Raw genomic sequence first — 27,944 nt, 5'->3', positions numbered from 1 at the left:
GAGAGAGAGCTCACAAGCAGGGGGAGCAATAAGCAGAGAGAGAGAGAGAGAGAGAGAAGCAGGCCCCCCATTGAGCAGGGAACCCTACATGGGGCTTGATCCCAGGGTTCTAGGATCATGACCTGAGCAGAATGCAGATGCTTAACTGACTGAGCCACACAGGAGTCCCACCCTCCTGCCTTCTCCCATATCAATACTTTGTTCCCAGGCTAAAAAAAACAAAAATTGAGAATTCATTCCATATAACCTCCCTTTCAAAATGTGGCCTTTTCACCAATATCTGTCAGTTTCTTAATCATTCTTCAGTGCCTTCTTATTTTTTTTTAATTATGTGCAGAACTTAATGATTTATGAGTAGGAACATCTGTCCAGAAAATGTTACTCAGTCTTTATTGGGAACAGAATCTAAAATAACTATTTAAATGACAAGTTGGGCAGAAGATTTTTGCCTTATCTTTCTTTGAATCTAGAAGAACTAGGAGCATAGCATATATTGAAGCCAGGATGTGCTAAAATGCTGTTTTACTTTTAATTACTTACTCATGTCTACCCCCACTCCTTTCCCAAATCTAGCAGTCTTTTAATTTATTTATTTTGGGTGTTATAGTACTTTTTAACATTATAAATGTTAAAATGAGTGAGCACAGTCATTCCATCATTTTGAATGTCTTGAAATCGACATTTCCTGAGTTTTTCTTTCATTTGAATAGTTTACATTGTTTTTATGTTAATTGCAATTAGGCTAATATATTAAACAAATGCAGTTATTAATATAGCCTTGTTATTTCATAAGATTAGGAAGTGAATTCCTATGTGCTTACAGTCTAGAAGTGGATAACCTCATTTTCTTTTTTTTTCTGATAAACAGTAAATAATTTTTAATAAATACATACCATATAATATTTTGGAAACACTTATGTGAGAAAACAATCTAACATGCATCAGAAGCAATAAAAAAATGATATTGCATTATATTTAACCAACAATGTCATCAAAATTCTGGAGTATTTCTTCAGATTTCTAAGGAAAGAAAGCAGATGAAAATGAAAAATTGTGTGAATATACAGAGATATATAAAAAAGGGATAAAGTCATACTAACTCATTTCCTTGAAAATATAGACCTATTCATTATGTCCTATGCAATATTCAAATAAAATATAAAGTAGCATATATACCCTCTAAAAATAGAGGGTATATTATTACATTATTCGTCTCTAGAGTACATCAGTGATAACCTCATTTTCTACAGTGGCATAAACATTCGAGGAATATTGAGAGATATTTTTCAGTTATAAAGACTATGTCTGATAGATTTTTCCTTTTAGAAATTTGTGCCACATCTTTGAAGAGAACAGAGATAACTAGATATTTCTTAAGTAATTTTAAATGTTTAATGGGGGTTACGTTGTTCTCCAAAGGATAATAGGAATTGGTGAGTATGGGAGGAAAAAGGGGTAGAATGAACAAATAGGTTCTACCCATTAGTGAGTACAATGTAGTGGTTTGCACATAGACCATTGTAATTTAATATCAGTCCCATGGGATTAAGTCATAAAAAGCAATCATTTATATTGTTTTATATAGTCCCTTCAACAACCTTGCAAAGTGGATTTTTTGGTTCCTCACTACAGTTGAAGAAGCATAAGAGGTAAAACCTAAAGTCACATAATTAAAAAGTGATAAAGGGATTTGAATATAGATTTTATGGACTCTGAACTTATAAACATGTTCTTTGACTCATCATATAATCTTTCAAAGGAATCTCTCAGAATTCAAGTAATACTAAATCAGTTCAAGTATATAATTCATTTGGATTGTGATAACTGCCTCCAATACACTGTACACACAAACATATTTGCACAAAAAGGATATTTTCCTATTTAATTTTGGCTAAAGATTTTAGAAATATTTCAAAAAATTACTGTTTTTGGCCTTTATAATAATATTTTTAAATGATTTTTTGTTTCCTTTCTTGTAAACATAAATAACATATAGAGTGGGATTAATACATGTATTTAAGGCTTTCTTGAATTTATATTGATAAACTATACCAACTCTCCAGAGAGAGATTTTTGCTTATTGAATTCCTTCTATGTCAAATTATTTATATTTATTAGTCTTAGTGGTAAATGTTGAAAGTGTCAAAAATTTACCCAGGTTTTAATAGCTTGAGATTTTATTTTTTAAAACTATATTATAATATCTATACTTTCCATAATTAAAAAATATTTATTTTAGTGGCCTCATTTTTCATAATAAAGATGTATGCTTATAAAGATATTTTGAGTAGATGCTTTTCATAAATAAACCATTTATTTCATTATTTTGTCTATTTCTTTAACTGAAGATTTCATTATGCTAAATAGTCAATAAGTTATGGGATATATAAGTGGTTGAAAAATTCAGGCGATGCTACATAGTGACTTCTTTTTCTTTTCTAAAGTGAAGGATAATCTCTTATCTTTCTAGCACTGTTCATGATTATGCTTGGGATATTGATCTTTTTACTCAAGTGAGTTGTATTTTTTTTTTAAAGATTTAATTTTTTGACAGGTCAAGTGAGGTCTTGAGTGAGTGTTGTCTCAGTGTTTCCCTTCCTAGACCATTTCTTGAGCTAATGAACCATTGTATTGTTTTGGGTTACCTTCCCCTAAATTCATTTACCACATTGAAACAAACAATCTTTTATTGTCCAAAGTTTTTGTTAATTTAATTTAATTTTTAAATTTTATTATGTTATGTTAGTTATCATACAGTACATCATTAATTTTTAATGTATTGTTCCATGATTCATTGTTTCATATAACACTCAGTATTCCATGTAATACCTGCCCTCCTTATTACCCATCACTGGGAAAACCCATCACCCTCCCCGCTTCCCTTCTGAAACCCTCAGTTTGTTTCCCAGAGTCCATGGTCTCTCATGGTTCATCTCCCTTTCTGATTCCCCCCTTCATTTTTCCCTTCCTTCTCCTAATGTCCTCCATGCTATTCCTTATGGTACATATAAGCGAAACTGTATGATAATTGTCTTTCTCCTTGATTTATTTCACTTAGCATAATCCCTTCTAGTTCCATTCATGTCAATGCAAATGGTGGGTATTCATCCTTTCTGATAGGTGAGTGGTATTCCATTGTATATATGGACCATATCCTGTTTATCCATTTGTCTGTTGAAAAACATCTCAGCTCTTTCCACAGTTTGGCTATTGTGGACATTGTTGCTATAAACATTAGGGTATATATGGCTCTTCTTTTCACTACATCTGTATCTTTGGGGTGAATGCCCGGTAGTGCAATTGCTGAGTCATTCAAACACTTGCAGTTTTATCATGAAACCAGCAGAAAATTCCTCATCTCCCTTACCCTTCACATTTTTCCCCTACATCTAATATCTCTCCAACACAAGTTATTGTTATTGTTTTGTTTGTTTGCTTGTTTTCATTTTCAAATCTCACCTCGGGTATTACATCCTTCTACTTTACCTTGCTGACACCTCTCACTATTTTCTCTGCTCATATATAATGCCTACTCTAGAACTCTGCTCTATATATTTTATATTGTTTATTGAGTGTATATTTGTATGTTCCATATCTTGTCTTCTTTATATATATGTGCATCCCACCTTTATACTATCTGATATGTACTTATCACTTAATTCATTTAATTGGCATATATGAAATACTTTTTTTTTTCATTTTATTTATTTTTTCAGTGTAACAGTATTCATTCTTTTTGCACAACACCCAGTGCTCCATGCAAAACGTGCCCTCCCCATTACCCACCACCTGTTCCCCCAACCTCCCACCCCTGACCCTTCAAAACCCTCAGGTTGCCCCAACCTCCCACCCCTGACCCTTCAAAACCCTCAGGTTGTTTTTCAGAGTCCATAGTCTCTTATGGTTCGCCTCCCCTCCCCAATGTCCATAGCCCGCTCCCCCTCTCCCAATCTCACCTCCCCCCAGCAACCCCCAGTTTGTTTTGTGAGATTAAGAGTCATTTATGGTTTGTCTCCCTCCCAATCCCATCTTGTTTCATTTACTCTTCTCCTATCCCCCTACCCCCCCCATGTTGCTTCTCCATGTCCTTATATCAGGGAGATCATATGATAGTTGTCTTTCTCCGATTGACTTATTTCACTAAGCATGATACGCTCTAGTTCCATCCACGTCGTCGCAAATGGCATGATTTCATTTCTTTTGATGGCTGCATAGTATTCCATTGTGTATATATACCACATCTTCTTTATCCTTATAGCAGCAATGTCTACAATAGCCAGACTATGGAAAGAACCTAGATGTCCATCAACAGATGAATGGATAAAGAAGATGTGGCATATATGAAATACTTTTGAATGCATATCTTTTGCCAAACATTGTCTCAGGCATTTAGGATATATCAGTGAATAAAAAGATCCCACTTACTTCATGAACCACTCCTGAATCTCTTTTTCTCATTATTTATCATCTATTTGATAAATAATATTAGTAGTTCCTAAGGCAATATTTTTCTCCTAGATGTGATAATTAATTTTATGATTTTGTTCAGTAACCTATTTAAAAATAAGATACACACAGATGATACCCAAATTATATTTCTAGCCCCAATATTCAGAATCCTATATTCAAACTTCCCATTAAATTCTCCTCTGAAATTTTAATAAGTCATCACTTAAGCTAGCCAAAGTCCAATTTAGATGTTCCCCCATATAAATCTGTTTTTGTGTCTTCCTCCAATCAGTAAATGTTAAGTTCATTATTTCAGTAGCTCAAGCCAATCACCTGAGAGCCATCCTTGAGAAAAAAAAAAAAAATTGGAGACAGATGGGAAGATCTCCCCGTAAAAGCCTACATCTTTATTGTGACCTGTGTGAGTGAGTAGACCATTAATTCTCTAACCTCATTTCTTACAACTTTTTCCTCATTCATCCAATTCCAATTCCAGTCATGTTGCTTCTTTCTCTTGTACAGTGGCATCAAGCATGGCCTGATCTTAGATCCTTTTTGCTTGCTATTTTTTCTACCTAGAACGTCTTTCACCCCCACATCCCAGATTACTCATACCTACACTTCTTGATATTGCTGTTAAAAAGTGTGCTAGGAAGAATTCTAAAGATAACACTTTTAAGATCCACCTCCCTATTATTCAAACAAACACTAATCTACATTGTGCAGATGTAAGCCAGTTGCCCCTAAAATATGGATCCAAATGAGGATCTAAAAGAATAAATCAAAAAGATGGCAATAGCATTTATGAAAGTGTTTTATTGGAAAGAGCCATACTATGATTTCACTGCTTCTCTAAGAAGATGAGGGTGCTTCTTTTTATTTCAAATTGAGAGACAGATTTTAACAGAGTTACTGTTCTATATGTGTTTCCAGACAAGTGGGTAATGGCCTGAATTTCACCAGGAAAGTCTACAAGTCAGATAGCCATAAACTGCTTACTTTTTTGGTGTCAAAGCAAAGGAAAGTTGCTGTTGCTTTGGAATTTTATTTCTGGACAGGAAGTGCAAAGATATTTATTGTGGGCAATAGTTGAGTCATATGAGTGAGAAACAATGTAAATTCTTCCCATCAGAGTTGTTTGAATATAGAGTAAACCCTGACAGAAAAATGGATCCCCAAATTTCTAGGGACTAAGAGGTGGGGGCCAACCAAAGGAAAAATCTCATATATTACTTGAAATACAATTGGACCTGAAACCCCCCCCCCCAAATAAAAGGATCTGGAAGAAAAATAGATTTCAAAACCTAATTGGACAATACAGCATAATATCTTCCTAATTTTAAGTCATTGATTTGGTAAGAACCTCTCTGCCCACACTTATGTAACCTTCATTCACTCCAAAACTGGAGGTCATCATAAAGAAGGTGGGAAAGGGGAGTTAGAAGAAAAATGGAAGATTAAGGAAACGTCATATTCTTGCCTAACTTTGCATCTGCAAAATCCCCAGCTAGGGGGGCACCTGGGTGGCTCAGTGGGTTAAGCTTCTGCCTTCATCTCAGGTCATGATCTCAAGGGCCCGGAATCAGGCTCTCTGCTCAGTGGGACGCCTGCTTCCCCCTCTCTCTCTGCCTACCTCTGCCTATTGTGATCTCTCTCTATGTCCAATAAATAAATAACATCTTAAAAAAAAAAAAATCCCCAGCTAGGAAGAATCATTTTGGAGTTGTGACCATTACATGAGATTAGACATTTTGAAATTTTGAAATGCCAATTAACCTTTATTTATTGCAGTCTGTTAATAGTATAGTAGGTATTAAATAGTAACCTTAAAGGGACAATGCAAGTTTTTGTTAACTGAAGCTGAGATGAAGAAATTAAGTTTTCCAGAGGAGTTCTTCAGAGAAAATCTACCAATGAGCAAATATGCATCAGGGAGAAAACAAAACAAAACAAAAGTAGATTCAGATCATATCCTATAAGCATTAACTTGTCCAACTAATTTGTGCATTCTGCAATAAATATTTTAGTTAAAATGCAATGTATGTGTGGGGTGCCTGGGTGGCTCAGTGGATTAAGCCTCTGCCTTTGGCTCAGGTCATGATCTCAGGGTCCTGGGATTGAGCTCCACATCATGCTCTCTGCTCAGCAGGGAGCCTGCTTCCACCTCTTTCTCTGCCTGCCTCTCTGCTTACTTGTGATCCCTCTGTCAAATAAATAAATAAATAAATAAATAAAAATCTTTAAAAAAATTTAAAAAAATACAATGTATGTGTACCTGTGCTTATACTTATGTTGTATTATGCTCAAAAAGGTACATGGACCGGTCATATAGATCATGAGTTATGACTCATGTTGGTTAAATATAAGTGAATAAGCACCCCAATATGACTAGTGTGGACTAAATTAAAAATATATCAGCTGGAAAATGAATGTTAGCAAGACCAATATTTAAGGGATAGTTAAAAGGATAACAAATGTAGAAGACTGAAAAAAATTGAATGAATAAATAGGAGAGAATGTGGTCAAATGTCTTAAGAGTTAAGCATTATCTTCTACAAGGTCAACTGTGATTATTTTCAACACAATGCAAAGTAGTTTTAAATCCTAGAATCCTATTACTGATTGATGAAAAAAATCTAAGTTATAAAAACATGATTAATTGAATAACACTGTGAAACAAAATATTACTTCTTAAGGTAATCTTTGATAGTCTTAAAATATGATAAAGCTTAGTTTAAATTTTGCAAGTATTTTAAGATAATGTCAAATTTATAATATTAACATAAATTACAAAGCCTTTACTTTACTTTACATATCCCAAATATAAGTAAAATAGAGGAAGACAAATGTCTTATGGTCTCATTTATATATGGAACCTAAGGGGGAGAAAAAGACAATAGCAACAACAACAACAAACAAACAAACAAAAACCTCATAGCTACAGAGAACAGATTGGTGGTTCCCAGAGGTGAGAAATTAGCAGGGAGTGGAGCATGTGAAAATGAGTAAAACTGGTCAAAAGGTAAAAACTTTCAGTTATAAGATAAACGAAATCTTAGGATGTAATGTATAGCATTACTCTGGTTAACAATACTGTATGATATATTTGTAAGTAGCTAGAAAGTAGATCTTAAAAGTTCTCATCATGAGATAAAAAATTTGTATGTGAGGTGATGGGTTAACTAAACTTATTGTGATAATCATTTTGCAATATATGCATATATCAAATCACTATGTTGTATACCTTGGACTGATACAATGTTCTACATCAATTATATGTATCTCAATAAAATTGGGGAGGGAGAGAAAGTAAATGAGTCAACCTCAGTCACTGTAAATGTAGGTCCCATCCTTGTCAATGTACAAACATGGTGATTTTATGCTTTTTAACTTGACTTATGCATATAATATTTTTTCTACATTGATTTAATCCATATATTATCTGTCATTTATCTATCTATTATCTATTTATTTTGAGATTTTATTTATTTGTTTGACAGAGAAAGAAAGCATGGGCATGAGGAGGGTCAGAGGGAAAAGCAGACTCCTCATCAAGCAGGGAACTTGATGTGGGCTTGATCCCAGGGCCCTGAGATCATGACGGACCTGAGAGGAAGGCAGACACTTAACAGACTAAGCCACCTAGGTGCCCCGCGTATTTATTATTTTTAACGTCACTGAAGATATGTATATCCCAAACATTACATTAATTATAGATTGAGCTCTGGGTTACCTCTACTTAGAAAATTATCATAACATTTTGTGAAAAGAGTAATATTCAAGAGAGGAGAACTTTTTAAAAACAACGATCTAAGCATAAACTTTAATAAAGTCAAGGAATGTCAAAGTCCTTAAGTTCAACACATGTAAAATCATAACCAACAATCTACATCTACTCTTAATTTTTACACAACTGTGTATTATTTCCAAATTTGTAATAAGGCAATTTTAAGCAATATTCAGACTCTCAAGGTTGTTTTTGACTATCCTGTTGTATCAAATTCCTAATATCTTATTCCAATTCGTAAGTTTAGATTGTCCCTTAGTTATTTTTTTCTCTCTCATCTTGTACAGATAAACTAGCAGATTTGATCATATGTGATGACTGTCAGAGAGCATTCCATATATAGATCCTCTACACACACACACACACACACACACACACACAGTCCTATTTGCCATACTTAGGGGGTCACATTATACTTCAGACACAACAATACAGACACATTCAGAATAGTGAAGAAAAAAATATAGTTATTTTTACAATCCATGTATACTAATCTCATCATCATTGCAATTTCTGAGTATTTTCAAGATTATAATTTCTCCAAATTATGGGTCATATTTTTATACTTCCTGGCATGCTTGGTCAATTTTAATTGGATCTGAACATTGTGAATTTTAAATTACTGGTTGCTGGATTTTGTGATATTTCTCTACAGTGTTCTGTTTTGTTCTGGCATGAAATTAAATAACTTGGTATCAACTTGAGTCTTTGAAGGATAGCTTTTAAGCTTTGTATGGCAAGTGCAGAACAGACCTTTAATCTGGAATTAATTTAGCCCCAACACCTATGTTTATACTATTCTCCACATAGATATACAATCCTTTGTTTATCCATTCACCAGCTGAAAGACATTTGGGTTGTCACCAGTTTTGTAATTATAAGTAAAATTGCTGTAAATATTCACCTATATGTTTTATGTGAGCACAAATAAAATGGGATCATTTATAATAATTCATAAATATACTAATTTTGCATGATTTTCTACAAAATCTTGGATTGATTCTTGATTGCAGTTCTCATGGATCTTTATCATTAAGAACGTGGGAGGAAGGTGGATATACTGGGTTAGTGGGAAATGCCCACTTGGATGTGGTTTTCACATTGAGAATGTGAAAAAGTAAAGAAGTTAAGTGTACTCTGACAAATTTCTTATCACATAAATGAAGTCGTACAATATTATTTAAAGGTAGATTGTGGTAAGTTAATGATGCATGCTGTAATCCATGGGCAACCAGCAAAAAACAAAATATAGTTCATAAACTACATTAGTTTTCTCTTATGAATGTAACAGATTACCACAAAATTTAGTAGCTTAGGCAACAGAAATTTATTATTTCATAGTTCTGTAGGTCAGAAGTCCAACACAGGTCTCCCCACACTAAAATCAGGGTGTTTGAGGGAGGCAACATGCCTTGCTGGAAACTCTAGGAGAGAATCCTTTTTTTTTTCTTTTCTTTTTTTTTAAGATTTTATTTATTTTTGAGAGACAGAGAGGGAGAGAGAGACAGAGAGACAGCATGAGCAGGGGGAAGAATATAGGGAGAAACAGACTCTACTGAGCAAGGGGCCTGATATGGAACTCAATCCCAGGACCCTGGGATCATGACCACTCTGAGTGAAGGCAGAGTCTTAACCAACTGAGCCACCCAAGTGCCCCAAGAGGATCCAGTTCTATAAACAGCTGAGTTGTTGTCAAAATTCAATTCCTTATGACTCCTGGGTGCCTAATCCAGTTAAGCATCTGAATCTTGATTTCAGCACAGGTCATGATCTCAGGGTTGTGGGATCTGCTGCAAGGCCAGTTTTGCACCCAAGACAGATTTTGTTTTGTTTTGTTTTTCTATCTCATTTCTTCCTATTATCTGGGAGAAGTTTCTCTTTGTTTCATTTCTGCCTATTAGCTGGGAGAACTTTCTCATCCTTAAGGTTTTATTTAATTAAATTGGGTTTATCCAGATAATCCACAATAATCTCCCAAATCAACTGATTAATACACTTAATTCCATCTGCAAATTTAAGTCCCTTTAGTGATGTAATATCACAAAGATCCAGGGATTAGAATGTGGACATCTTTGAGGGGCTATTATTTTGCCTACCACATAAACTAATAGTGGAAATTAAGTGGGAATAATAAAAATACAAAAGCAATACATTTACAGTTTTTTTTTTTTTTTTTAAGATTTTATTTACTTATTTGACAGACAAGGAGGCAGAGAGGCAGGCAGAGACAGAGGAGAAAGCAGGCTCCCCGCAGAGCGGAGAGCCCAATGCGGGGCTCGATCCCAAGACCCTGGGATCATGACCTGAGCTGAAGGCAGAGGCTTTAACCCACTGAGCCACCCAGGCGCCCCAGCAATACATTTAATCCAAAAAAGAACAGGACAGGAGAAATAATAAGAACAAATAATAAGAGGACAAATAAAAGAGGACAAATAAAATAACATCAATATGAAGGGTTTTTTGTTTTGTTTTGTTTTGTTTTAAGATTTATTTATTTAGGGCACCTGGGTGGCTCAGTTGTTTAAGCGACTACTTTCAGCTCAGGTCATGATACCGGACTCCTGGGATCAAGTCCCACATCGGGCTTCCAGCTCTGCAGGGAGTTTGCTTCTCCCTCTGACCTTCTACCCTCTCCTGCTCTCTCTTATTCGCTCTCTCTCTCAAATAAAATCTTTTTAAAAAACTTAAAAAAAAGATTTATTAGTTTATTCATTTTAGAGAGAGAGAAAGAGAGAGAGCATGCACAAGTTGGGGAGGAGGCAGAGAGAGACTCCACAGACTCCCTGATGAGTGCAGAGCCTGACTCAGAGCTCAATCACGAGACCCTGAGATAAGAGCTGAAACCAAGAGTGGGTTGCTTAATGGAGCGAGCCATCCAGTCCCCCCAATACCAACATCAAGTTTTAAACACAACCATATTGATATAATATTAATGCCTATAGTCTGAACACTTTAATCAAAAGGCAGAGATTTTCAGACTTGGAAAAAATGCAGTACTCGATGCTGTACTCTTTCTAATAAACTCTTAATATAGGGGTTCCTGGGTGGTAAAGACAGTTGAGTGTCAAACTACTGGTTTCAGCTCACGTCCTAATCTCAGGGTCCTGAGACTGAGCTTTCCATGGGGCTCCAATGTAAGCATGGAGTCTTCTTGAGATTCTCTCTCCTTCTCCCTTTGCCTTCCCCACTTGTGCTTTCTCTTTCTCTAAAATAAATAAATAAATATTTATAAAAAGAAACTCTTAGTATAAAAAAATACAAATTATTTGAAAGTATAATAATAGGAATTCTAGTTATAAATAATTCAGAATAACTGTATTTATGTAAGACAAAATAGGCTTCAGAAACTGGGTGAAACCTTTAAGTTTTTATTGTGGTGACAGAAGTGAGCTCTCTACCTAGATCTAGAATTTTTTGTTTTTTTTAAAGATTTTATTTATTTATTTGACAGACAGAGATCACAAGTAGGTAGAGAGGCAGGCAGAGGGAGAGGAGGAAGCAGGCTCCCTGCGGAGCAGAGAGCCCGATGTGGGGCTCGATCCCAGGACCCTGAGATCATGACCTGAGCCGAAGGCAGCGGCTTAATCCACTGAGCCACCCAGGTGCCCCAAGATCTAGAATTTTTTGTGTGTGTGTTACATTGATCTTGCTGCAAAAGTCAAGAATATTATATATATACATAATAAATACAATAAATAATTATGCATACATACATTATTTTTGTTATATATATATAGTGACTATGTGTGTGTGTATATATATATATAGTGACTATGATAGTGTTATCTAAGAATTCTCAAACTCATCAATTAGTATGTACTGCTCTAAAAGTTCAAGATAAAATAGGAAACAACTTTTCCAAATTAATTTCATTTTATACTTGTAGCATCAACTAAATTAAATCATATTGAAAGTATATAATTTAAAATATTAAAATAATTTTGTCTATTCCTTTTCTGTTACTTGTGATTCTGATGACTCTTGTAACACAGTTTTGTGTCTAAACATATTATTCAAATACCATAAACTCACTGTATTTTGATCTTCAAAGTAACATAGAGATCGTGTTTGAAAAATCCTCATATTATCTATATATGAACATTAAAGTCTAGATATAATAACTTAACCAAGCAAGGTAGTGCCAGGACCTGGGCCAGTGACCTGAATGTAAATCAGATACCTCAATGTTCTGGATCTAAAACATTATTACACTTCAACAAATTTATCACTCACCAGACATGCACTCTGCAAGAATTTCATTTCTTTTTGAAAGGTAAACTCTTAGTTCTATTGTGTTTAAAATTTATTAAACCTATGTGCATGTTTCAATTATTTATACATCTTGGAGTATAAAAAGTATTTATCAAACTAGGTTACACTAGAATATAAAATTAACTGCATGTGAGAATTTCATTCATAAATGGTTAAACTACTCTTCAACCCCTGCTGTTGAAGATTAAATTCTTTGAATATTCAGTTTTCAAAAAGTCTCTACAATTCCAAGAACATCCCCTTTTTCACACAAGTTAGAGTTATTTAACTTTCACTTGTAAAGAAGGGAAAGTAGCAAATAAAACAGCAAGTGGTCTACCAAAATACCTGTTAAAGCTGATTTAAACCTGACAAAGACTAGTTGAAAGTAAATTTTAAAATTATGCTTCGAAACATTGACATTGCTTGTAATGCTATTTAAGACATGGAGCTTTAGTGGGGCCTATGGCTTATCCAGAGAAACCCACACTTCTGTAGTTTGCACCTTAGGTGCCAACCCAGTCTGTCATCCCTCTATATCTGTGCTTATCCAGTGCTCTCTACTGTCTCCCATTATAGCATATTTGTAATTGTAAAAATTGCCTTGAGTGAAACCGAAGACAGAGTACCTGTGTAAATTACATGATGGTTATTCTTTGTCAGGATATGTATTACTTGTGAAATACCACAATCACCATGGTTCCACATAGATATAGAACATTTGATGTTATTATTTAGTATGTGTTCACTTTACTTTCCTTAAAATTTTACTTTTCATAAAATTCCTTGGGATGAAGATGAATTGTATTTCTTTATTAATAGGACATTATTATTCAGTAATACCTATATACATCTAAAAATGCATTCATCATGACAATCTATTAAGAAAAAGTTTGAACACTCAAAAGAATGGAAATATATCTAATAAAATTACAGTAATAAGTGCCATTGAGTGAATGACTAATTAGTACTAGCTACTTTATATTCTGGTTAATTAATCTTCGTAACTATCTTGAAAGGTAGGTATTACCATCCCCACTTTACTTTGAAATGAATTACCCACGATGAGTTAAAAGCCTTATTTCTGACTGTTAAGTAGGTGCTCTGACAGAAACCAACTGTTATGTTCCCTTATATTGCTTGCTGCTGATTGTGACTTCTGGATTTAGCTAATTATTTTCTATCTTTGCCTTTAGGATTTGATACCAGTATTTTGCCAATTTGCAAGGATTCACTTGGCTGGATGTTTAATAGACTTGATACAAACTATGACCTGCTACTGGACCAGTCAGAGCTCGGAAGCATTTACCTTGATAAGAATGAACAGTGTACCAAGGCATTCTTCAACTCTTGTGACACATACAAGGACAGTTTGATATCTAACAATGAATGGTGCTACTGCTTCCAGAGACAGCAAGGTAAAAGATGAGACACGTACTGATGCAGATAGTTGACCTGCATGTCACATTTTATCTATTTCTTCATGATTTAAAAAAAATATATATATTTTACCCCATTCATTTTAGTAGATATTTTTCTCATTAGAGTATTTAATAAAGGAGCAAATAAGCAGCATGCTAAACAAAATAACTCTGCTAGGGATACAAAACATGCTAAACAAGATGAAAAATAGTAATTAATATTTCATATTAATGCACTTCATTATAGTTTCCATTATGAACCACCAAGAAGCACATAGAGATATGAGAACATAGATATTAAAAGTAATCATTAAAATTAATTTTCTATCTGCTTTGCCCATGGTGTAAAATAAATGGTTTTTTTATCACTATACTGTGGAGTTTTAATGTTCTATTTTGTGATCTTATTAAATGAGCTGAATGAACCACTGCATTCACCATAAAGCTATTTTTACTCATTTGATTTTAAAATGACTTGGCCTTTCAAACTTTTAAAAATAACCTGGCTTTATAAAAATTCACTAGCAAGGAAAGTACCTTGATTCTCTGGAAGAGGCAAGGTAACTGGAGGAGTTGGGGTAATGCTAGTTCTTTAGGCATCCTTCTTTACTGGGAAATGCAATGTAACATTGAAACCATGCTTACACAAGCAATCTAAGGGTGCTTAGAATTATGTTGAGAAGAAGATCCAAAAAACGCACATTATGATAAAATTTGCAGAAACTATGGAAAAATAGTACATGTAATTTTGATGCTAACTTAAAAAAAAAACTGGGAGTTAGTCTAATGTGATACACCTGATATTGTCACCTCATTTTAAAATTCTTGATGGCTATGAGAATGTACACGTTACTTAAAACTGTTTTAGTTATTCTCAGCTTTTCATATGAAAAACTAATACCTTATGTAGGGACTTTTACTATCTTAATTACTTATCCACATATTAGTAATAGTTTAGTAACTAGGGATGAGATGATTATCCATAAGTTAATTAGCAGTGAATCAACAGCAGGATCTGTAGAGTAGTTTAACTACTTATAAATAACTTTAAGGTTTAAAACTAGATTTTCCTTATTAAAATACTTTAAATCACACACACACATACACACACTGTTGATTTTATTATTGCATATTTGCTTACTAGGCAATTGCCACTTCAAAAAACCTACATGATAGTTTTAACAACCAGTGTGCATTTAAATCATCTAAAGAATAGAAAAGCAAATCCTGGTAAAAGACTATAAAATATATGTGGTCTTTTTATGTTATTTCAGTCAATTTTTTTAGTATTGTGATGTCCATGTTTAGTGTTTATCCATGAACATTTAAAAATATTATGAAAAATTCTGGAAGTTTCTTCCACAGAAATGAATACTTTCATTTTGAAACATTTCTGGTTTTGCAGCTGTATTTGTAGAACTGATTAAAGGTCCTCAAAGAAAAATTTTGCTTTATATACTTCACATTTATTAAGCAGTATTCACCCAAAGGGCTAAAAACTTTATAGTCACATGAAAATATTCTCTGAAATCATTTAATACATGGCAGAAATAATTTAATAAATGGTACCTGAGCAAGTGAAAGGATGTATACATCTTCCCCAAAGTTTGGAGAATTTGGCTAATTATGCTTACTACTTTAATACACTAGAAAATGTTACAAAAGCTCTTATCAATAAGAATAACAGTAACAGGGGCGCCTGGGTGGCTCAGTGGGTTAAAGCCTCTGCCTTCGGCTCAGGTCATGATCTCAGGGTCTTGGGATCGAGCCCCACATCGGGCTTTCTGCTCCGCAGGGAGCCTGCTTCCTCCTCTCTCTCTGCCTGCTTCTCTGCCTAGTTGTGATTTCTCTGTCAAATAAATAAAATATTTAAAAAAAAAAGAATAACAGTAACAGTTAGCTCATTAATTAATTTCATGAAAAATAACCATTTATTTAAAAACATTTTTTCAAATGTTTCACCTTAGAATGTGTTTTTCCTCATTATTTATTCAATAAAACAAATTCCTTTGCTGTAATTAGAGTTATATATAATATATTTGACTATATGTTAAATATATATAATATATAAATATATAATATATAAGTAATAATTATATATGCACAAATATCTTTGCAAGTTATTTTAAATGATAGTTGAAATCTTAATTAAGCATTCCAAGTGTACCTAAGTTAAAGGCCAGACAGAACTGTCATAAATAATAGGAGAAATATTTCAAAATCAAATATTATGTGTAGATGAATAGCTGAATCTGTCATGTGTCATGATTTTTCTTGAAATCTTTTTTTTTTTTTTTGAAAGAGAGAAAAAGCATGAGCATGATGAGTGGCACAGGAAGGGACAGACAGAGGGGGGAGGGAGAGAATTCAGGCAATATCATAGAAAATATATAGAGGTAATATTTTACTTTGCAATAATTAACCCATAGCAATTAGAAAAAAATGCTTTCAATATAATATTGAAACTTCAGCTCAAATTTTTTCTCTGGGTTCTAAATATTATATTTTGAGGGCAGTAAATTTTTAGATTTAATTTATTTATTTGACATAGAGAAATCACAAGTAGGCAGAGAGGCAGGTAAAGAGAGAGAGAGAGAGAAGCAGGCTCCCTGCTGAGCAGAGAGCCCGGTGCGGGACTCAATCCCAGGACCCTGAGATCATGACCTGAGCTTAAGGCAGTGGCTTAACCCAGTGAGCCACCCAGGTGGAGGGCAGTAAATTTTTAAATGTCTAGTCTAGAAGCTCATACTATGTAACTTGATTCCTATTATTTTAATATCTAGTATAAGACATCCATATTATTATTAGGAAAACAAAGAGATGAATTAGATCAAAATGAAGTAGAACAATTAACTATTTCAACTTTTCAAAAATAATTTTTATTTCTTTTGAAAGATTAGATCCTTTTTAATTTCTAGAAATTAAGAAAATCCAAAATACCACAAGAACAATTTAACAAATATCCATGTACCCACCCAGAAATAAAAATTATCAATATTTTATCATATTAACATCAAGATTTTTTTTAATTAAATTTTAAAAGCATTATAAAGTTGAGATCTCTTTTGCATTCCATCCCAAGCCAATCTCCTCTCACTCCGCTCTGGTAGACCATCAAATCTAGTTTCCAATCCACTATTTGTACATTTATATGAACACATATGTTTTGATGAAGAATTCACACTATTGTGTTTATTATAAAATATGCATAGAATGTCATACTGTTTGTACCATTTTGCAACTTGCTTTTCTCTCCCTAAATATCACTACATTTTTTTTAAAGATTTTATTTATTTGTCAGAGAGAGAGAGAGAGGAGCACAGGCAGACAGAGTGGCAGGCAGAGGCAGAGGGAGAAGCATGCTCCCTGCCCAGCAAGGAGCCCATTGTGGGACTCGATCCCAGGACGCTGGGATCATCACCTGAGCCGAAGGCAGCTGCTAAACGAACTGAGCCACCCAGGTGTCCCCATTTTTTGAATTAAGTTTTTCTACTTTAATTCCAGTATAGTTAACATACAGTATTATATTCGTTTTAGGTGTACAATATACTGAGTCATCAATTCTAGACATTACTCAGGGCTCATTACGACAAGTGTACTCTTTAATTCCCACCCCCTATTTTCCCCATCCTTCCACCCACCTCCCTCTGGTAATGCTCAGTTTGTTCTCTGTAGTTAAAATCTGTTTCTTAGTTTGTCTCTCTCTCAAAAAAACTACTTTTTCTTCACATTTTAGATTTCCCAAGGAAAAAGACTTGTTGGTCTTATAAATTTTAATTATAAAATATATATTAAGCACTTTGTCTCATTTCCTCATTACGCTGTTACATGCAAATTTAATAACTGGATATTATAAAATTAGTGTAATACTTTTTAAATTATTTCAGTTAGCTATACGTTGACTTTTTCCTAAAAAGTTTTAGTATGGGAAAATAGGAACTAGTTTGTTGGCTTGCTCTTTCAATAATTTATGATGCATTGTCATACAAGTTTTAGAAAATGACCTAAAATACATTGACCTGCTTGAATATTATAAATTAGAAAATATATTTATTATATAGGAATATATATAATTTTATATATATTTATATTTATATTTGTATATTTATACCAGGCTATAGTGTTTCTATTTAGAATTTTGTATTTCTCTGAAAATATTCTCCTTTAAGTGGTTGAGTTTGAAAAAAAGACATGCTTAATTTTAAATTTAGGTTTTTTTAAAAGATGGCATATCAGAAATTATGGTATATTATGTTTTATTTCCACATTACATGCATACTTGAAGTATCTAGATGAAACTAAAAAGACTAAAGCCTGTCAGGATTATTCAGGATCAAAATTTATAATAGTATGTCTGATATAACTAGAAAGAACATTGACTTTTTTTAGATTACTTTTTTAATATAAATCTATTTCTCTGTATCATAAAGACTGTTTTAAATGTGGGAAAAACATAATCAGTTAATCATTTGGGCACTAGTCCATCAGTTGGATTTACATTGCTGAGTTGATTGACCCTTTAAAAGTAAATGATAAGAACCATTTTCCATCATATGAGTATTTCATATCATCCTTTTTTTTTTTCCATCCAATTTGGTCTCTCTGCAGAAAATCAAGGTATTCTAGTATCAGTAATTAGGAAAGCCATTCTCTCTCTCTCTCTCTCCTTCTCTGTCCCTCTGTCTCTGACTCTTTCTTTCTCAGGTGTATATAGATAGATACATATCTGTGTATCTATATATATGTAATCTGTAAAAGAAATTGACGTATAATATGTTTCTTTTTAAGCCATATAAAGACCAACATAAGTCTGATAACATAAAAATTATACTTCTTTGTTTAAATATAATCCTTGAAGTAACATTTTTAATGTCACTGCAGACCCACCTTGCCAGACGGAGCTCAGCAATATTCAGAAGCGGCAAGGGGTAAAGAAGCTCCTAGGTGAGTAATAGATCATTCTTCTGAAGCCTTTATTGCTTACATAAATAACCCCAGGGAAACAGCAACATAAAATCAATATTAATCCAACAAAGATAGACTACACTAAATTTCAGTAACAAAATTTATGAAGTTTTTGAAAGCCATTAAACTTACTTTTATTATCTTACCTATTGAAAGATATTATTTCTGTTTTATTACCCTAATATAATGTTCATTTTGAAAGTTATTAAGTGAAAAAGAGATTTAAACAATGCCAAAGTTAAAGCATCAGCAGAAACTTTAATCCTAATTCTATTGTTAACAATTCAAGAATAATGGCATGCATATATATAGAGAGTGGGAGAGAGAGAGAGAGAGAGACAGAGACAGAGAGAGAGAAATGGGTGAAAGATGGATAAAAGCATCCCCTGAGTACCTCAGGGAAATTCAAAAGACTTTCTGTTTTTCCTCAGGACTTTTTACTAACTTACTTTTAGCAAATAAATATATATGTACTAGATAGTTGATCGATAACAAATTTCACCCAGAGCCTTAAAATGTTAGAACAGTCAAGATTATTAAACTATTATTTATGATTATTTTGTTTATTCTTTTAGACATACAATTTTTAAATAAACTCTTTTTTTAGGCAATTTTAAAGAAATTTTACAAAGGTTAGTTTGCCTGCATAGTTTGCATATATCCTTTACTCAGTCTCCCCAAAAGTTACCATCTTACTGTATCAAGCAGCCATTGTCTATTTGTTAAGTCTAAGAAATAAACATTGCTATAATTCCATTTATTAAGACTTACACTTTATTTGGATTTCACCAGTCTTCCCACTGATGTCCTTTTTCTATTTTAGGATCCAATGCAGAATACCACAGATGCAGTGTTTTCTTATGGGTTTTTTTTCCCATATATGTTAATGCCCTTAAGTATTTAATGGCACATAATTTTATAATGTTTTTGAGTTTGAATATTATGACATGCTATCTTTGTAATTACAATATTGTGTGTTTAGATGAGTTTTTTTTAATATTACTTGAAAATCTATAGTTTAAAATGAAAAGGCCAATTATTTTTGTTATAAAGCATTTTTAGATGTGAGGAATACCAGTGATAAAATTACAGTGTGTCATGTTTCTTTTAGCTATGTTACAAAATTCATATCATACCAATTCCAAAAGTGAAATAATACATTCATGCATAGCTTTCTTTGTTTCCACAAAGCAGAGTTTATCCACTTACAATAGAAAAAGACATTGAAATTCAGTTAAAAAATATTTTAGATTTGATCAAGGATTAAAATTCGGGATTTAATTATTTGAAGTTACCAAATAAATAAAAACATATTTAGTGCTCATTAATGTCTACTTCATTGAAAGACCAAATCTTTCAAAAGATTTACAATTTTAAAATTAAATTATTTATATATGAGAATTTTGGCATTTTTTAAAGAGATAAAATTATGATCCCATGTGGTTATGAGACTAAATGAAATTTGAAAGAATTTCATGTTTTATCAACTTATTCTGCACTTTTTTTCTTTCACTAGATTACTGTAGTGTGTCTTGTCACTGAGAAAAAAAAAAAAAGTCAAGAAAGACAAGAAAATTTTCTTCTCTCCTAAATCTTACATTGTTGTATTGATGTAAACATTGAAGAAAGTGAATTCACTTCTAAATTATCAGTTAAACGTTTATCATTAGCAATGTGCCAGATACTATATTAAGTATTGTAGATGTGAAAATAAATGTCTGTCTTTCCCACTAGATTGACTTTTAGAGTTGTTAATATGACAATCAAAACCAAGAGAACCTAAAATTCCCAATATAGAGGATATCACAGTATAGCGCTGGGAGCAAGCGATGATAAAGTACACACACAGACACTCACACACAGTTGAAGTATATCAAAAATCCTCTAGCTTAAGAGAAGTCTTCATATTACCGGTCGTATTTAAGTCAAATCTTAAAATGTAAGGGGGAGGGAGGGTAGATGGATTCCAGATGAGAAAAGATAAATGCAAAGGTCAAAGCAATATTGAATTTGGGGAAAACAGCCTGATGTGGATGGAAAGAGCTTGGAATATATGAACAAAAATTTGGGGAAATGAAAGTAAAAACTTGGCAGCGATGATGGTAAAGGGTCTGATATGCCATGCTGAGGGGACTGGATGATGTAATACACATGGTGTTAACTAGGTTCTAATTCTGTATTATGCGTCTGAGAATAGTAAATGTGCTTAACAAAAGAAACAATGGCCTGCTCCATGATAGCAGTGACCTTACCTATTTTGTTCAACATGAATCATTAGTTCACAACCTGGAGTGCAAACTCCATGTGTGTGTATGTCTTGAGTGAATTAATGCATAATTGGTGACCATCAAAAAAGGAACACAATTTATTTATAATCTGTGTGTGTGTGTGTGTGCGTGTGCTTCACAGGACAGTACATCCCCCTATGTGATGAAGATGGTTACTACAAGCCAACACAATGCCATGGCAGTGTCGGACAGTGCTGGTGTGTTGACAGATATGGAAATGAAGTAATGGGATCCAGAACAAATGGTGTTGCCGATTGTGGTAAGAAGAAGGGTTATTTAGTACTTTCTCAAGCACTGGATAAGTTCTTAAGAATCTCGTTCATTTGTTCAAGCACTTAATGAGGGCATACTCTATGCAAAGAATAGTAAATATATGGGGGGAGGCATGACAGAAAGAGTCACTTCTAGCATAGGAAAAACTTGCATAAATAATAAATAATAAATGGAGTGGCACAACTCAGATATTTTAAGGTAGGTTCTTTTCATTACTTTAAACACAGAAAGGATATTAAATATCTCCTGTTTTCCTCTCAAATAAGGCAGACTCTTGTCATCCACTCTATTCCAGGTCAGCTAACCTTAATACGTGCCTTGTCCTCATATGACACCCTTCTGTCTGTGTACCTTTGAAGAAATTGACTTAGAGAGTATGCAGGCAAACAAAAGAAAAGCTAACATTTTAAGAGTAAACGACCATCAGTTGAAGCTATCTGAACATATTTCCTTATATTTGGGTGGAAAAAATATAGTTTAAATGTTTGAAGGGTAATTATAATTAATATTCTAATTCCTTTTATGAACATGATATTATATATAGACCTAAAAATAATATTACAGTTAAATTGAGCATCCCATACATGTATTTTAGAGTCTTAAATGTGGTATCTTTTTTGCTTCACAAAATATTTTTTCAGAATGCAAATTTCAAATGAGTATTTTTGTTTGTACAATGGTGGTTTTCATTAAAAAGTCATTTAGTTGTATATAAACAAAACACAACATGCACACTCACATGCTCGTGCACAAAAGTATGTACGAGGAATTAATGGATTGTGTCTCAATTAATATACATGACCAAAAATGAAAATAAAGTACTTGGTCAGTCTTGTATTTTAGTTAGATAATACTTAGTTGTCTCCTTTATGCAATTAAAAAAATATATTTTATTTATGAGAGAGAGAGTAGAAGGAGGGTGGGGAAGAGTGGAGGGAGTGGGAGAAGCAGACGCCCTGCTGAGCAAGGAGCCCAAGGCCAGGTTTGATCCAAGGACCCTGGGATCAGGACCTAAGCCAGAGGCAGACACTTAACTGACTGAGCCACCCAGGTGCCGCTCTTTTATGCAATTTTTAAACTGACAGACTGTGATTGTTTAAAAAATATAAATGGTAAACTATATAAAGGAATCTCATCTAGTGCTTAAATGCCTGTTCTGCCTTTATTTATTTCATAATATTTTTAATAGATTTGTTTTGGTTTTCTAGCTCCTGTTATTAGATTTAAGTGGGAGGAGGAGTATTTAGTAAACACCTAATGTAACTTTACACATAAAGAACGTATTTTTGTAATATGTAGTTTAAGATGGTTGCATTATTGGGGCGCCTAGGTGGCTCAGTGGGTTAAAGCCTATGCCTTCGGCTCAGGTCATGATCTCAGGGTCCTGGGATCCAGCCCCGCATCGGGCTCTCTGCTTAGCAGGGAGCCTGCTTCTTCCTCTCTCTCTGCCTGCTTTTCTGCCTACTTGTGATCTCTGTCTGTCAAATAAGTAAATAAAATCTTAAAAAAAAATGGTTGCATTATTAATTACAACAATTATCACTGATGCCCGTGATGGATAAAGAATTTTAACTTTTTTTATGATGTAATAGAAGTTATATTGGAGATGAATTCAATGAGTGAGCAGGGAAATTGTTTTGAGAACATAACTTCTGAGTTTTCTTAGCATGTTGAAATTATTAAGAAGAAGCATGAGGTAGGAGGATAAGAATAACATTGTCCTCACATAAGATACGGATTTTAAAGTGTTGTATTGTGATATCAATTTATAAACATTGGATTACATTAATAGGATTTGTTCTAAATATTTTTAAAGTACTGACTTAGCTATGTTAGTTTTCTATTGCTATTGTAATAAATTTCCATACATTTATTGACTTAAAACACACAGATGTATTACCTTACAGTTTTGTATGTCAGAAGTCCAACATGGGTCTTCTTGAACTAAACATCATCTCCATACTTTGTAGAGGCTCTAGAGGAGAATCTGTTTCCTTGCCTTTTCCACCTTCTGTAGGCAGCTCAGATTTGGCTCATTGGACCCTTTCCTCCAACTTCAAAATTAGCAATGTTGCATCTCTCTGACTCTGTCTGAGAAAGGTTCTTTGATTTTAAGGATGCACTTGATCACCTGAGCCCACTGAATAACCCAGGATAATCTCCTCATCTCAAGGTCCTTAATTTAATCACATCTACAAAGCCCTTTACACCATTTAAGGTCACATTCACAGTTTCAGCAATTAGGAAGTGATGATCTTTAGGGAACAATTATTTTGCTTACTACACTAGTAGAAGAAATTGAAATTTTTTTTTTTTTGTAAATTTCAGTGTTTCACATGGACCTCTAGAAAAACTGGGTTGAGATCAATATTACTGAACTGGAGGTGTTTCGTATCAGATACCATTATTCTGCTTTTTAGCACACAAATTTCAACAAATGATAGAGAATGGATTTTTCCTTATCTTTGCTAAATAAACTAAAAAGCAAAGTAAAATTTTATTAATTTGCTTAATTTTCCTTTTTTTAAGATTTTATTTATGTATTTGTCAAAGAGAGAAGGGAAAGAGGGCAAGCATAAGCAGGGGGAGCGGTAAACAGAGGGAAAAGCAGGCTCTCCACTGAGCAAGGAACCCAATGCAGGACATGATCCCAGAATTCTGGGATCATGACCTGAGCCAAAGGAAGATGCTTCACAGACTCAGCCAACCAGGCATCCCTAATTTGCTTAATTTTCATCACAATTTTATATCCCCCACAAAGTAGCCCACTACTCAAATAACATTAATAACATGAATGCTTACCTTTTTTCCAAAGCTATTGATTTTGAGATCTCTGGAGATTTTGCAAGTGGAGATTTCCATGAATGGACTGATGATGAAGATGATGAAGACGATATTATGAATGATGAAGATGAAATTGAAGATGATGATGAGGATGAAGGGGATGATGATGATGATGATGGTGATGATCACGATGGATACATCTGATTGATGAGAGCTGAGATCAATAAAATCTACATTTCTGTTATTTACAAAGTGATAACCTATTGAGAATGACCTTCTTGCCCCAAAACAAAATGATTCTAAAACTCACATATATTTTGTATAATTATTTCAAATATTGGAGCTAATGTCATAGAACTTCATGTTTAAATAAAAATCATTTACTTTGAGTTTTTATATGCCTTAGAGAAAAAGAAAACATATATCAAGTCTAGCCAGGCAAAAGAAAGTGAGGAAGATCTACTGATATAAACAAGAAGTTTTCATAAAAACAAACTATATACATCTCCCACAAATAAAACAACAACCAGTGCTTGAGGTTGTATACATTATTTTTCTGAGAGAGATTGTAAGTTGAAGTTACAGGAACTTATTTGTGGCCTAGGCCCCAAGGATTTTATAAAAATAAGCATGACCTTAATTGCTATTCCAAAGTAGCATCTTCCCAAATCTACAGTGAGTGAGGGGATACCACAGGGTAAGAAAAACAGTGACAAGTGTAGAGTCCTCCATCGTGTTTACATTAATAGTGATGCTTTCAATTACGACACTATTCTGGAAATACTACGATATTTTACAAAATGGCAAGTACAGAAAACCATGGATTCTGAAAGTTAAAACCTTAGTTATCCTTTCTAATTTTTATTTTAATTTGGATAGCATTCTCATGTAGATTTTTTTTTTATACTCTTAAACAGCATAGTTTCTTTACCTTTCTAGATTTCTTTATCTTTCTGACCAGCAATTTAGGGTGCAGAATTTAAAGTAGGAAGACAAAAGGAAAGATTCATTTGAATCACATTTTCACTAAAGGTTTGTCATTTGCCTCGGTGTCAAATTTAAAAATCTCAATTCTTATTTTATTTCTTATTTTAGATAAAAATTTGCATTTAATCCTAGAATTATGCCATTTTTATTACTAGTGTCGCAACTTAGAGACCGTATTGTATGGTGCCTTGCAAAATAGAAATAGAAAGGTTTTAGCATGCATACAAATATAGGATATTAGGCAATATATATAAGCACACCTAATCAACAAAGTAATACCAGTAAAGGTACTGCTGCTGGAATGAAGAAAATGGAATATGTTTCTTTTTTTCTATTGTTACATAATTGCCATGTGGACTTGTTTATGATTATTGTGTAGAGCAGCATTTAAGATTTAACTGTAACAAAAATTACTTTAATTGCTGTATTTAAGTTAGCATGTTAATTAATTGTGTAGACATTTTGACAAACCATCACTTTTAAGTACATCAGACCTATGGTTTTGTGCCCATAATACAAATAGAAAACCCTATTGAATATTACACATCGGTATCATATTTTAAACAGGGGGTCAACTTTTCTCCCAATATACAATTCATTGAAAGTAAAATTGGTGAATTATTTCCATTTGATTTATACACACTAAAAAATAAACTTTAATGTTGACTTTATGTAATATTTAAAGTACAATGCATTTTCTTTTTTACCGGTTATGTATAGTTTACAAAATAAAGAATCTTGTAACCAAATTAAATTGTTTCTTAATGATTTTCTGAGTTATAGATAGAAACATGAAAAGTTTTAAATATTTTCTTTGATTTTTTTAAATGAATATATCACAAACTAGCTAGGAAAACTTTTTGAATTTTTGAATTTCAAAATCAGAGTTCTTGGCATCTTGGATATTGTTTTCCTGTATATGTTAAAAACGATTTTTGTATGTTCATTTAATTTTTTCATTTGTCATAGAATTGCAAAGTAGATAATTTTTTTGTTGTTGAGGGTATTATTTTTAAGCCCATTTTTGTGATATCATATTTAAAATATTGGGCTAGACTTCTATAGTAGCAGAATTTTTGAAGAGGGCTAGAATAACCTTACCTACTTAACAAATGTATAAGAATTATACGATGAAACTTGTGGATGGTTGGAAGAGGACAAAAAATCTTACAAATTCTAAATAAAAGTTTAGTAAATGGATTTAAAGAAACAAATATAGTGGCCTTGAAATTAAGCTTTTTTTTTTTTTAATTAAACTAGTCTTTAAAGCAAAATTATCTTTAAGGCTCCCAGAGAAGCAACCAATTCAACAATAAATATAAAATTGAAAATATTTACAATATTAAACTTTTTATAAAGTACATGTTTGTGTACAATATATATTTGTATGTATGTGTATAAAATTCTATTTGTGTTGTATATTGGTCTCATGATCATCACTTAATTTATTTTGTATATTTTAATTCAATGCAACTATATTATTTATTCCAAAAATATCAATATTGAGCACTGACTCTAACCTAGGCACTATTCTAGGCACTGTAGATTCATTGGTGAACAAAATCATTATGAAGTTAATATTCTAATGTGGAAGATAGGTGATACATTTAACCCTAGCCTATAACATAATATAATTGCATTCAACACAGGAAAAAATCAAACAAGCTATTTCCTAGATTTCATTTGGCTAAAAAAAATATATTTTGAAATCTTTAAAAGAATCCTTGATAAAGGATACAGGATAAATCCTTTGCTAAAGGATAAATCTTTGATAAAATCAAAAGTCTAAAGAAGGATTTTTGCTAAAAAGAATCAAATTACCTTAACATTTTGTGCTTTTGTGTATTAGAGACAGCACACGTCCAGTTTAAAAATTACAAAAACAGTGGGGCATCCTGGGTGGCTCAGTCAGTTAAGCATCTGCCTTCAGCTCAGGTCATGATCCCAGCATCCTGGGACATAGCACCGCATTGGGCTCCCAGCTTGGAGGGAAGCCTGCTTCTCCCTCTCCCACCCACCCCCGACCCTGCTTTTTATTTTGATGAAATCCCAAAAGTTCATTTCTACTTTTGTTTCCCTTGCATTTGAAGACATGTCTTGAAAGAAGTCGCAGTGGCTGATATTGAATAAGTTACTGCCTATGTTCTTCTCTAGGACTTTGATGAATTCCTGTCACACATTGAGGTCTTTCATCCACTTAGAGTTTATCCTTGTGTATGTTGTTAAGAGAATGGTTGAGTTTCATTCTTATGTATATAGTTGTCCAATTTTCCCAGCACCATTTTTGAAGTTTGTTTGTTTTTCCCCCCATTGAATATTTTTTCCTCCTTTGTCAAATTTCAGTTGACCATAGAGTTAAGGATACAAATCTGGGCTGTCTATTCTGTCCCATTGATCTATGCGTCTGTTTTCACGCCAATACCATGCTGTCTTGGTGATCACAGCTTTGTAATAGAGCTTGAAATCAGGCGACATGATGCCCCCAGCTCTGCTTTGCTTTTTCAACAGTTCCTTGGTGATTCAGGGTCCTTTCTAGTTCCATACAAATTTTAGGATTATTTGTTCCAGCACGTTGAAAAATGCCTTTGATATTTTGGTCAGGATAGCACTGAAAGTATAGATTGCTTTGGGTGGCCTAGACATTTTAACAATATTTATTCTTCTGTATCTAAGAGCATGGAATATTTTTCCATCTTTTTGTGTCTTCTTCAATTTCTTTCATAAGTGTTCTGTAGTTTC

The 27,944-nt window shown here is 33.2% G+C and overlaps 1 protein-coding gene across 2 annotated transcripts in view; it reads left to right on the top strand.

Moving 5' to 3' along the window:
* Positions 1 to 25,948, top strand: part of SPOCK3 (SPARC (osteonectin), cwcv and kazal like domains proteoglycan 3) — a 517,993-nt gene extending 492,045 nt beyond the window's left edge. For both annotated transcript variants that reach the window (XM_045985859.1, XM_045985852.1), the window contains 4 exons: positions 13,684 to 13,905; positions 18,790 to 18,852; positions 21,283 to 21,420; positions 24,250 to 25,948. In XM_045985859.1, coding sequence (XP_045841815.1) covers positions 13,684 to 13,905; positions 18,790 to 18,852; positions 21,283 to 21,420; positions 24,250 to 24,422 — 596 coding nt within the window. In that variant the 3' untranslated portion in view covers positions 24,423 to 25,948. The remainder of the gene's footprint in view (positions 1 to 13,683; positions 13,906 to 18,789; positions 18,853 to 21,282; positions 21,421 to 24,249) is intronic.
* Positions 25,949 to 27,944: the final 1,996 nt, after the last annotated feature.

This window comes from Meles meles, chromosome 2 (assembly GCF_922984935.1).
Source record: "Meles meles chromosome 2, mMelMel3.1 paternal haplotype, whole genome shotgun sequence".
NCBI lineage: Eukaryota > Metazoa > Chordata > Mammalia > Carnivora > Mustelidae > Meles > Meles meles.
This window is presented reverse-complemented; position numbering and strand designations above follow the sequence as displayed.